Below are 13,259 nucleotides of genomic sequence, written 5' to 3'. Positions count from 1 at the left end.
GGAGGCATCTGTAGTTATTACGTATTGAGGCACTGGGTCTTGAAAAGGCCGCCCTTGGTTTAAATTTATATTGTTCCACCATTGAAGCGAGGTGTATGTTTGGCGGTCTATCAACACTAGATCTAGAAGTTGACCCTGTGCCTGTGACCATTGTGATGCTAGGCACTGTTGTAAGGGCCGCATGTGCAATCTTGCGTTTGGGACAATGGCTATGCATGAGGACATCATGCCTAGGAGTTTCATTACTATTTTGACTTGTATTCTTTGGTTTGGATACATGACCTGTATTACATTGTGAAATGCTTGTACTCTTTGTGGACTTGGAGTGGCAATCGTATTTGCTGTGTCGATTGTTGCCCCTAAGTATTGCTGTGTCTGACACGGCTGAAGGTGTGACTTTGTGTAGTTGATTAAGAAACCTAGTTTGTGTAGGGTTTCTATGACGTACTTTGTGTGTTGTAAACACCGTTCTAGTGTGTTGGTTTTGATTAACCAATCGTCTAGGTACGGGAACACATGTATTTGCTGCCTTCCGATATGCACAGCTACTACTGCCAGGCATTTTGTAAAAACTCTTGGCGCAGTTGTTATTCCGAATGGCAACACCTTGAATTGGTAATGTACCCCTTGGAATACAAATCTTAGGTACTTTCTGTGTGAAGGATGTATTGGTATATGGAAATATGCATCCTTTAGGTCTAGTGTTGTCATGTAGTCTTGTTGTTTGAGCAGTGGGATTACGTCTTGTAATGTCACCATGTGAAAGTGGTCTGATTTGATGTAGGTATTTAATGTTCTGAGATCTAATATAGGTCTCAGTGTTTTGTCCTTTTTGGGTATGAGAAAGTACAGAGAGTAAACTCCTGTTCCTTTCTGTTGAATTGGTACTAATTCTATTGCTCCTTTTTGTAGCAATGCCTGGACCTCTAGTCCTAGAAGATCCATGTGTTGTTTTGACATATTGTGTGTTTTCGGTGGAACGTTTGGAGGGAATCTGAGAAATTCTATGCAATAACCATGCTGGATAATTGCCAGTACCCAAGTGTCTGTTGTTATCTCCTCCCAATGTTTGTAAAAATTGCTTAGTCTCCCCCCCACAGGTGTTATGTGCTGGGGATTTGTGACTTGGAAGTCACTGCTTGTTTTAAGGAGTTTTGGGGCTTTGGAATTTCCCTCTATTCTTTTGTAATTGTCCCCCTCTATATTGCCCCCGAAAACGTCCCCGCTGATATTGACTTTTATAAGTGGGCCTTGTTTGTGAGGTTGTGGGTTCTGTAGCTTGTCCTCGAAACCCCCCTCTAAACTGTGTTTTGCGAAATGTGCCTCTGCTCTGTGGGGAGTAGAGTGCGCCCATGGCTTTGGCCGTATCAGTGTCTTTTTTAAGTTTTTCTATAGTAGTGTCCACCTCCGGCCCAAACAACTGCTGTCCATTAAAAGGCATATTGAGCACGGCTTGTTGTATTTCTGGCTTGAATCCTGACGTACGCAACCATGCATGTCTCCTTATTGTTACTGCAGTATTTACTGTCCTCGCAGCTGTATCTGCTGCATCCATTGCTGACCGTATCTGATTATTTGAGATACTTTGTCCTTCCTCCAACGCTTGTTGTGCCCTTTTCTGGAACTCTTTGGGTAAGTGTTCTATGAAATGCTGCATTTCGTCCCAATGAGCCCTATCATATCTTGCCAGAAGTGCTTGTGAGTTGGCAATGCGCCATTGGTTTGCTGCTTGTGCTGCAACCCTTTTCCCTGCAGCGTCAAATTTGCGACTCTCCTTGTCTGGAGGTGGTGCGTCTCCCGGGGTGTGAGAGTTTGCTCTCTTGCGAGCTGCCCCTACTACCACAGAGTCTGGTGTTAATTGCTGCGTGATATACACAGGGTCTGTAGGCGGCAGCTTGTACTTTTTCTCCACCCTTGGAGTTATGGCCCTGCCCTTCACAGGCTCCTGAAACACCTGTTTGGAGTGTTTTAGCATTCCAGGTAGCATAGGTAAGCACTGGTATTGGCTATGAGTGGAGGATAGTGTATTAAACAAAAAATCATCCTCAATCGGTTCTGCATGCAAGGTGACATTATGAAAAGCCGCTGCCCTTGAGACCACCTGCGTGTAGGATGTACTGTCCTCAGGTGGGGACGGTCTCGCTGGGTAACAGTCTGGGCTGTTATCCGATACTGGCGCATCATAAAGGTCCCATGCGTCGGGATCGTCCTGACTCATTGCAGTATGCGTTGGAGATTGCATCAGTGGTGGAGTGACTACTGGTGATGTGTGCATTGATGGTGGTGGAGATGGTGGCGGAGCTGTCTGTCTTGCCACCTTTGCGTGTGGCTGCTTGTCCTTTTCTTGAAAGGCAAGTCTTCTTTTCATTTTTATTGGGGGAAGAGTGCTTATCTTCCCTGTGTCCTTTTGAATGTGGAGCCTCCTTTGAGTGTAGTCTGGCTCCATTGATTCTAGTTCTTGTCCGAACTTATGTCCTTGCATTTGGGATGACAATCCCTGTTCCTCTGTGTAGGAACCTGATTTCGGTTCCGAGGCTGGATGTTTCGGAATGGAAACCTTTTCGGTAGCCTTTTTCGGCTCCGACGACACTTTAATTATTTTCGGCGTCGTGGTCTCTCGGTGCCGACCCATTTCGGTGCTGCTGTCTCGGTGCCGAACTTGCTTGGAGCCGCTGTCTCGGGCTTGCTCAACAGATTGAAGTTCCTCTCCGAACTTATGTCCTTGCATCTGGGAGGACAATCCCTGTTCCTCTGTGTAGGAACCTGTTTTCGGTTCCGAGGCTGGATGTTTCGGAATCAAAATCTTTTCGGTCGCCTTTTTGGGCTCCGAGGCAACCTTCTTTATTTTCGGCGTCGTGGTGTCTCGGTGCCGAACCATTTCGGTGCCACTGTCTCGGTGCCGAATCTGTTCGGAGCCCCTGTCTCGGGCCCGAGATTGCTGTGTGGCGGTATCTCGACCGGAGTCGGATGACTTCGCCACATGCATGCCCTTTTTCGGTGCCGATGATCGGTCACCTATTTTTCGGGATAAGCCATGGCCTGTTGGCGGTGGCGTCCCCTGGGCTTTTGTTGTCTTCTCGTGAGTTTTATGTTTCGACGTCTTACTCACGGTTTTCGGCGTTTCTTCGGGATCGAGCTCGTCCGAGTCCGATTCATGGATGGAGAAGCTTTCTTCTTCCTCCTCGAAACGCCCTTGTCCTGTCGGCGACGACGCCATCTGCAGTCTTCTTGCTCTTCGGTCTCTTAATGTCTTCCTCGACCGAAACGCTCGACAGGCTTCACAGGTATCCTCCTTGTGCTCTGGAGACAGACACAAGTTACAGACCAGATGCTGATCTGTAAATGGATACTTGTTATGACATTTTGGGCAGAAGCGGAATGGGGTCCGTTCCATCAGCCTTGAAGAAACACGTGGCCGGGCCGACCAGGCCCCGACGGGGGGATCGAAAAAACCCCGAAGGGCCACCGGAGCTCTTCAAAAGTCGGTGTCGATCTGTTATAACTAACCCGATACCGAACGCAAACAATACCGACGTTTTTTCCGAGATTCTAACTAACTTTCCAACCCGAAACACGGAGCGAAAAGGAACACGTCCGAACCCGATGGCGGAAAAAAAACAATCTAAGATGGAGTCGACGCCCATGCGCAATGGAGCCGAAATGGGAGGAGTCCCTCGATCTCGTGACTCGAAAAGACTTCTTCGAAGAAAAACAACTTGTAACACTCCGAGCCCAACACCAGATGGCGGGATATGCACAGCATGTGTATCTGCAGCTACACATGCCACCGAACATATATATATATGTATATAAATATATAAAACGTTGCTGGACTTTTGAGTTGCTGCAGGTTGAAAGCGGATAAGGGACCTCTCTACCATGAAGTGAGAGAAGGGAGAGGCAGCTCAAAAACAAGCAAGCCTTCTCTTCACAGCACCTGCTATTCAAAAGAAATGCAAATCTATACAATCTATACAATTGGTTAATCAGCAAATCTACAGGCTATTTCGGAGCAAGTATAGGCTTTAATTGATAGAATTTGTCCTTTTAATGAAATCAACATAAAGGGTTTGTACTAGGTATAATCAGCTTATTACTAAAAATATGATTTCTGAAAGCACTTTACACACTTCAACAAAATATTTTCTTGCACATATTTCGACAGCCAAGTTACAATATCCTATCTTAGATTGTATAGAACACAACTGTTAAACTAATGACTTGAATTTTCATTGTCCTTTCTGTCACAGGTTTGGACAACTTACCACTATTAATACGTCTCTATTTCCCAAGTCCACTGACTAAGAATCAAATCAGTGATCATTTGGTTTGAGCCACAGACATCTAAAGTGATTGCATCAACCAACCAAGCTGTCATACCAGAGAAAAGCAATTCCCACAGAATACATTTAAGTTGCATTTATTTTTCATGAAAGATGAGTGCAGTAAATAATATATTACATTCCTCAACCTGTAGATAAAAGGCCAACAAAATGTTTTGTTGTTTTTAGCCATATCTGTGACCTCGAACCCATATTTGCAGGCCATGCCCACAGTTACCTTAATTTTCATTATGCACTTCAACCGCTGCATGGACAGATAGAATTTTGGTGCCTCTTTTTATGGAATGGACAATGGTCATGGCTAGAAACAAATTGTATATCCACTTTGTGCAATATCTAGCACCCATTTAGAGCAGGATGTTTGCCAATGGTCCAAATGATATGGTCATAATACACCACCACCCAGCAAAGGCACACAGAGGAGAGGGATTGAGGGGGTCTGTGCTTTCAGTTGCATGGAGCTGCCTCTGCTGCTGAAACTGCTATCAATACATTCTACACGAGAGCCTTGTTTTTTGAAGTGGTGCTGGATGGTATGACCAATAAGGGAATTTAATCCTTTGGCATTGGTAGTAGGTTGAAGACTTGAAAATACTTTTTTTTATTTACTCCTACAATCTTCATTGTTTTGCCACATTAGGCATAAGCTAAATTCTATTATCAAAATGATGTCTGAAAAAACAGCCCAGAAAAAAGAAGATTCAGGATATTTAGCTGAGCTTCATGTCTCAGAGTTGTCAGGCACAATAATTCTGAGGCAATACTCTAAAACTGCTAAGTCAGCAGATCTACAGCTGTACTTATTCATTGGTTGGTCACCATATGTAAACCTCAGAGAAGTCTTGCCAGTGATCTTTTGTTAAGTCTCCTGCAAAGAGTTCCACAAGCAGCCATGAGGAGTCCCAAGGCATGGTTTTTCTACTGAAGAATGCAACTTCTATCTTGTCAGTGTAAAACTGGAGGCAGCTGGTTCTCATCTATCCGGAAGCTTCGTTAATGCAAGTGGAGAGGTTGGCCTGGGTGTTTGGCATTTTGCTGAAGAGGGAAAGTATGAACTGTGTGTTGTCGGCATATATGATATGATATTGACACCATAGGTGTGGATGAAACTGGCAAGAAATGTCATGAATGCGCTGAACATTTGGCTTGGAGGTGTGGGGGAGACCTCAACAATGATCATTGGGGGACTCCACTGAGGGGTTTTAGGGCGCCCAAGCAGAAGGGGCGAGACTGACCGATTGGGCGAGGTCCGTCAGGAAGGAGCAGATCCTTGGAGGTTAGTTTTCGGTAGTTGTTGGTTAAGGACAGGGTGGGAGACCATGTGAAAGCTACTGAGAGGTCCAGTACGATAAGGGCCATGGTGTCAACTCTGTCCATATTCATGCTGTGGTTGGGCATGAATCCGGATTGAGTAGTGTCAAGGAGGTGAGTGTCATTGAGGTGATTGGCTAGACGTGTGTTGATCATCTTGTCCAAGACTTTTGCCAGGTGAGGTAGCAGGGAGGTGTGTTGATAGTTAGAATCCATGGGTTTGCTTAGGGTTTTGTGAGAAAGAGGAGGACTGTGGCATGGTTCCAGGCATCTGGGAAGGCAGCTGTAGAGATGGAGTCGTTCTGGGATTGGGGTAAGTGCTGTACTGATGAATTCCAATCCTTTGATTAAGACATGGTGGTGGCAGAAGTCCGGGGTTGCTTTGGAATGGATGAACAGAATGGTTCCAGCAGTTTCTTCTGTGGTAGCAGTGGGTGTGGTCCCCTGGGAATAGGGGAGATGGGCAGATTTACCAGGGCTGGGGGGTCCTGTTGGGCCTCAGAGTTGCTGTAGATGCTGGTAATTCTGTGGCTGAAGAATATGGACAGCTTGTTGCAGAGGTCTGAGAGGAGGGTGCAGGTGGAGCTTGGTGCTGGAGAGGTGAAATGTTTCACTATTGCAAAGATTTTCTTTGTCCAGTTGGTGCTGCCTTTATGAGTCTGTGATCACAGTGCGGTTTTGGCTCCGATTTGCTCATGGTAGTGTCTGAGGGTGGATTTGTCGGTGCTCATGTCTGTGTCATTCTGGCTTTGTGACTAACTTTGCTCAAGTTACTTGCAGTTTCACTTCTGAACTCTTCTGTGTACCAGCTGGCTTGCAGTCTGATTCTTGTGGCTTTGCTGGACTTGCAAGAAGTCAAGCTGTCTGCACAGTCGGTGATCCAGGCATTGAGGGTGGGGTCCAGGAGGCTATTGATGTGTCAAGGCTGGTGGTAAAAGCCTAGACTAGGTAGCTTCTGCGCTCTTGTTACAGTCTCGTTGTGAGGTTCTGACAGTGGTGATCCTGCAGCAGTGTAGGATAGGTAGGCTGAAGTTGAAAAGGACATGGTCAGACCAGATTGGATTGGTTTGGCTTGTCTACAGTAATACTACTGAAACTGGTGAATCCGGGGTCCAGAATGTGTACAGTGGTGTGAATGGGGCCATGGTTGGACAATTCCTTGAGGGGGAGTTTGTGTTGGGATCAGTGAGGTCTTTCATGTGGAAGTTTAGGTCACAGAGGAGGAAGTCGATGGAGTAGATGATAGAAGAGTGAACTGCCAAAATTGGTGTGTGGTCCTGGGGGACAATAGGCAAGAGTATTGCTTAGGGTGTAGTTGGCACTGATGATAATTTTAAACGTCAGGTAGCTCCATGCTGTGGGAGGTGCTTTCCGGGGTGGTGGGGCAATAATTGGATCATATGTACATGATTGCAATATTATCTTTGGGTCTGTGTGTTCTGTTCTGTCCGGTGATCTTGCGTTAGGGAGGATTACTTCACAGATGTCGGGGCCAACAAGGAGGAGGCAGAAGAGCAGATCCGGTGAGTGGTCAAGAAGCAAGTCCCTAATCTTGGTGGTGTGTTTCGTGAGGGAGCAGGTGTTGAGCATTTTGCAGGACAGTGAGGATTGCGGTGCAGTGTGAGTCAGGTTTGTGTGGCTGACAAGCACTGAGTGTTGGTGGCGGGAATGGGGTGTGAGGCGGATGCAGGAGGATGCAGATGGCGCAGGAGAATGCACCTTCCATGTTGTGTGGTGTGGCTGCAGCACTCAGAGAGGTGTGTGGGGTTCAGAGTGTGGAAAGTCGCAGTGGGGTAACGGTGAGTAGGAGGAGGTCGAGAAGTACTGGCACTGCACGCAGCTGAAGTGTAGAAGTGCTTACCTTTGGTGTGCCTTCGGCGTACCAGTTGTGTGGCTACTGTGCATCTGTCTTGCAACCACTGTTAAGTAGAAGTGGCAAAGGGGAGAAGAGCCAAGAGTGGTGGGTAGGCTAAAAGAGGACTCAGGAAGTGAGAGGCAGGAGAATGCGTCAAGAAAAGATGGGATTGCTGCAGCGAAGAGAGTGTCAGCAGAGGTAAAGAGAGGGGGGAGAAGAGAAAAAGAGGCAGAAAAGCAGGCATGTAGCAAAAAGGAAAGAAAGAGAGGAACAGAGATTGAAGAAAACAAGAGACTATAAGAGTGGAAAACAGTGGCAAAAAAAAGAGTGTGATTAGCAGAAACAAACAGTGGCAAAAGAGCAGAAAACTGTATGATTTAAACCAAAAGAAGGCAGAAAGAGCACAGTTGGCACAAAAACAGTGACAAAGAAGCAATTAATGGCACAAATAAAAGCAAAAGAAAGCAAACAGAGACAAAAATGCAAATAGGTTAGAGAGAATGGAAGCAAGTGAAAAGGTCAAGCATGAGCAAAAGGGTGCAGAGAGAAAGAGAGCGCAAGAGAGAGAGACAGCAAGAGAACATGGCTTGAAGCCTCATACTGCACCAGAGCAGGGTTCACAAACAACACTGAAATATGTCCGTTCTAATTTGGTCAATTAACTTTAGCCTCATACTCATCACTCACGACATACGTAACTTATCCACCTCGTGCACTTACTCCCCTCCCTTTTTTCCTTAAATGTTTTGGGGATTGGGGGCGGGGTCTGCAGTGTTCATTACTAATTTGAACAACGTTGTTCTTTAAATCTAAAGAGTGATATGCTGTAAAATTAACCCACTCAGCAGTTTTAAGGATCTGCAGATGGCAATGAGATTTGTGGCAGGTACTGAGTTAAGGACGAAGAAAATGGTCAATTTGGAAACTCAGCTAAGTGCATCTAAAATAAAGGAATCAAAACAATCTGTTTTTTCTGGGACCCCAGGAGGGTCAACTAGTGGTCAGATTAGGCTCATCTTTTATGTGGTTCGGATGGCATTCAAAGGATGCACAGGTTGTGGATTCTCCACTACTACTACACCCAAATGGTACAGGTGGCTGAAGGATTTAGAGAAAGGACGGTTCGGACTTAACATGTTGGTTAAACAAAGAAACTTGAATTTTGGGCACCCTTATTCATTTACACATTATATGAGAATGGAGGCTAATAAAGGTAAGCATGCCACTCATTAAGCTTTTTTTGTTTTATAAATAATAAATTTGAGTCTTTTTACTCATATCATTTTGATAAATCAAGGAAAAGAAGGAGTCTGGCAATCTCTTAAGCCGGAACGGATCTGGACAGAAATGTCTATTTGGAAACCTTCTGAAATGGAACACCAAATAAGCTAATAATTGTTGTGTGCCGTTAGAAAGCTCTGGTTGCATTCAATTGATAAGACACTATCAGGAAAACCAAGGAAATTCTGAGAAATGCAGTCATCTGCTCTCTAAGGACATGGAGGGGCTCCAATATATAATGGCTACTTATTAGGCGGTTAAGGTTTTTTTTCTTGGTTGTATGCTTTTTATGCATTGCCAGTTACTAAATCCACACTTCTGCTTCATCTTTATAGGTCTAGCACAGACTACTTTAGATGTCCCTCAAAGATTATATAATTCATAACTACAGTGGCCCAAAAGGTGAGTCCCTCTCCTTAGCCATTTTTCTGTGATATTCCCTATTGATCACTTGCATTCATTCACCACTGGTTTATTGTAATTAGCACTAATGAAGTCTGGCACAGTTCATGTGCACCAGGATACAACAATTTCAATAGTTGACTAAGTGTTTGAGTCTGTATAAGAAGGAAGATGTTTGTGTTTTCTTTATGCTACGTGGATGGGGTGATTACTGGTACAAAATGTCTGTGGAGAGGCCGTTATTTGAGTCGCCCGATACCCTAATTATGTTGATTAGATTCTTTGCATTTCATGGTTCAGCTGTCCGATGATCATATAGTGGATCTGACCCCCTCCAACCACATTGGTACTTCTCAAGAAGAATCCAAAACGTTGTGAGAAGTGGTACCACTTAGACAAAAAAAGCAGTAAATCAATAGAGAGTTCCATTAAATCATACGAGTCGATGTGAGAATACGAGAAGCCCTGAAAATGGTGCATGTGGCCTAAATCGTGTGGTACCCACCTTTATCCCATTAAAATTGTCCACAGCAAGAATGGTACTCCTTTGATCTTCATAGCAAATGAAGCAAAATCCCTTGGATTTCCCAGTCTTCTGATCACGCACAAGATTAATGTTTACTATTTCTCCATACCTAATAAAAAAAAAGAAAAACAATTTATCTAATGTCCACACTGATCATCTGCAGAGGTATCATATTCACTACAATGTTAAGCGTACAAGCTAGAACACGATTCACCAATTCACTGGATGTTTTCATCTAAATTTGATTCAGCAAAACACCCTAATTTAACTGTTGGGTAATACGACAGTCAGGGTGTCAATTAACGTATGCGAGTTTGGAAAAACTTCTAACAGCACTTAAAGAATTTAACATTAGTACAGAAACTATTCTAGGCCATGTTATAGCAACCTACTAGAGAGGGTGTACTTGATAAACACAAATGTCTGAACAATGCAACAAAGCTCTTTAAGATTCGACAACCAAAGCTCTTAACCTCTATCCAAGTTGCATGAAAGAGATTTTAAAAGGGAATTGCATTCCTTGATATGGTTGATCATGCCTAGTAAGCACTAAGAGAAATTAGAGCTATAGATCACACCAGTAAACCCTCCTTCCATGTGCTTCAGAAAACTATTATTGGCATGGTGCAATTTTCCTTTGTAACTAAAAATATTGCTTGTATTGGGGCTTTTCTACCTACACCTCCAGCATTGTTTGGTTGGCTATAAGAGCCACTGGTCTTGTAGCATTTTACTATGGGCAGGATTTGAAGGTTTCTTAGAAGGAACGGAAGTCAGAGTTATGTAAAACAGAATTACATTTGCTCAATTCTATGGCTATATCACTGATAACTGGAATTTCTGATTTGCTTCTTAACATCCAAAAGTATAATTTATGGACAATCCAAGAAAATAAATATTTGAGAGCATTCATAAAGCAGAGGAACAAGGATGAGCTCTTGGAGGTTTCACGCTTAAACAGAGGTGATAGGTGGAAAGCTTGCAGAGTGTGAGCCACTAGAAATCACTGAAATCACTCAATCAGCATTCCAGTCCATCATTTTTGCACACAACTCTAAATACAGGGATCAGTTTCAAGCCTAAAACTCGATCTTCAACCAACAGGAACATTTCATCCCGAACTCCCAGACCATGCACTCACTAGAAGATAAAATAAGAAAATGCAGGCCCATTCTGTCATTTTTGGGCCTGATTACTGAGATGCAGATCGAGTATGGTGGCAAAAACAACTCAGGACCGGTCATAGGATTGGCATCTCTGTAAAAACCTGAGGTTCAGAGGGGTCGTAAGTAGAGAACCACTCTTGCACTGCTTTGCACACAAAGTTGTAAATATGTACCTTTATGCATGTACACTTAACTACCTCTTAAAATATAGCAGAATGACTGACTGTTCCGACTATTAAATGATCTACAGCAATACTTACTTCACCTCCTTGCTTATTGAGCTAAATACCTTTCTTACTGTTATTTTTGTTTAATATCTCTATTCAAAACATTATTGCTTCTGTTGTTGATGCTGCTGCTAATAAAATGAAAATAAAATCACTACTGCCCCTGGTGATGTAAGAAAGGTACCTGTAAATCCTGAGGCAAACTGCAGTTTATGCCTTAGAATTCTCTGAGCAGGGAGACAAATGTCTTACGATGGCCTGGTATAAAGACTTGAGATGAAGGCAGACTAATGGGCAACCTGCATGCATGCACGGATTTTCTTCTTACCCTGCAGTCATTCTTTGGGAGAAGCCAAATGATTCTCCAGAGATGTGAAAAGATAGTATTATAGTGCAACTAAGTTCTGGGAAGGTAAAACGTCCCATCCCAGATCTGTGTAAAGGCAGCTCAATATAAAGGCACAATTTAATGGATGATTAAAATGCTGTTGGATTGAAGGATTCTAAAAACTTGCTTGAAATCCTCCTCTGCTTGGAAAAAGAGACACGTATGCCTGTTCCTTCTTTCATAATCATCTTAGTGGATCAGGAGAATGTGCAGGTGAGTCTCAGACTTGTTGGCAAGGGGGGAGAGGGCACTGGGGGGCGGGAATCTTAGTTCCTTCCATGAAATATCCATCCTACTTAAGATGCTCCTTCAGAGCTCAAGTAATGCTCGAGAAAAAATACAACCAATGAGAGAAGGTGCTTTAAGTGGCAGAAACAACTTTCAGTCTTTCTCTGATCAAGCTACTGAGTTGGGCCCCAAAAACCTTCATCCCACAGAAGGTAAACTATAACAATGTGATTTTGTGACAGAAGTTTCCCTTCTTATAACAGATTCAGCCTCAGAAATGCAGAAACCATTGAAGGATATACCCAACAAAAAAACTCATTCATTTGGCCAGGGCCTAACACATCCTGAGCATGAAGTGAATCATTTAAGTGGCACATGTGTTGGATCAGATCGCAAAACCTATCTCAGAAGAGACCGTGGCAGCTGTCTTAGCACAACCAGACATCAATGATTTGCCACGGCAGTGCCATTTTTTAGGCATCTGCTTCATGGTCCCAACAGATTTCTACAAATCAAATGTATGTCCCAATTTTTAGAGACAGCCAGATAAGTGTGCAAATTGCTGTTGCAATTCGGGGTATGCTGTCGTTGTTGGTTCCTATCTTATTACAATACTTACCATAAGGAAGACATCTTTACCAGCCCAACCGATGTGCTCTTACACAGAGCAAGCAGATAACAGCTGAATGTGACTTGCTACACATCTTTTAGCATGCCACAAGCAAAGGTAATCTTACACCAGGGAAACAGGAGTGAGAGCAAGATGAGCGGTGCAACAGGCCTCCTGTAGTTCCCAAGTCTTGATGAAGACCTGCGGCCTTGGGTATTAAAAAATAAACTATATTTGAAAACTCTAAAACCATGTATTTTATCTCATATTCCCTGTGCGAATTACACGCCCGGGGCACTATGATAGGTATTTGTGGGTAGGATGCCATCAGCAGGAGAGGTCACCTAGGATCAGCATGTGTATTCAAGTGCATCTTATTGGGAGATCTTGGGCAAAGCAGCATTTCGAAACAGTAGTGATTGTGAGTCTGGAAGATAAGGAAGACCAAGGTTGAAACTGCTGAATTGCATCACAAGATGCAAGATAAAATGCGCTGGAACCATGCTTCTATTTATTCACTGAGTGAATACTGGTTATGGTCTCATGGGCTTGGGGCATGAAAGTACACCTTGGTACTGGTAACTGGCTTCCTAGTTCAGTATAATTTCTGGGAACTGTGATGAACGGTGATAAAGTTGGACAGAAAGAAAAAGTGGAAGCACAAGGGAGAACATACAGATGAAGTTGAACACTTATAACCCCAGCCACTCTCTGGCAGTCTTGCATTAATAGGTCCCCCTGTCAAAAGTGGGGAAGGTTAAAAATGAAAGCAATAGGGGTTTGGTGACAAGTTATCTTATAACTCTCCCACTAGTCAAATGCTATGCAGCATGTGCTGAATGAAGTCTGCAACGTACATAATGTAAAGAAGCCAACATAAACCATCACCTCGGTTCCCAGATTGCTACCCATTGATAACCCT

The 13,259-nt window shown here is 43.8% G+C and overlaps 1 protein-coding gene across 1 annotated transcript in view; it reads right to left on the bottom strand.

Moving 5' to 3' along the window:
• RBMX2 (RNA binding motif protein X-linked 2) overlaps positions 1–13,259 on the bottom strand; it is a 107,606-nt gene that overhangs the window by 38,929 nt on the left and 55,418 nt on the right. The window contains exon 4 of the mRNA XM_069214085.1: positions 9,698–9,827. Coding sequence (XP_069070186.1) covers positions 9,698–9,827 — 130 coding nt within the window. The remainder of the gene's footprint in view (positions 1–9,697; positions 9,828–13,259) is intronic.

The sequence above is a fragment of the Pleurodeles waltl genome, chromosome 2_1 (genome assembly GCF_031143425.1).
Source record: "Pleurodeles waltl isolate 20211129_DDA chromosome 2_1, aPleWal1.hap1.20221129, whole genome shotgun sequence".
Lineage (NCBI taxonomy): Eukaryota > Metazoa > Chordata > Amphibia > Caudata > Salamandridae > Pleurodeles > Pleurodeles waltl.
Note: the sequence above shows the minus strand (reverse complement) of the source record. Positions and strands in the feature narration are given on the sequence as shown.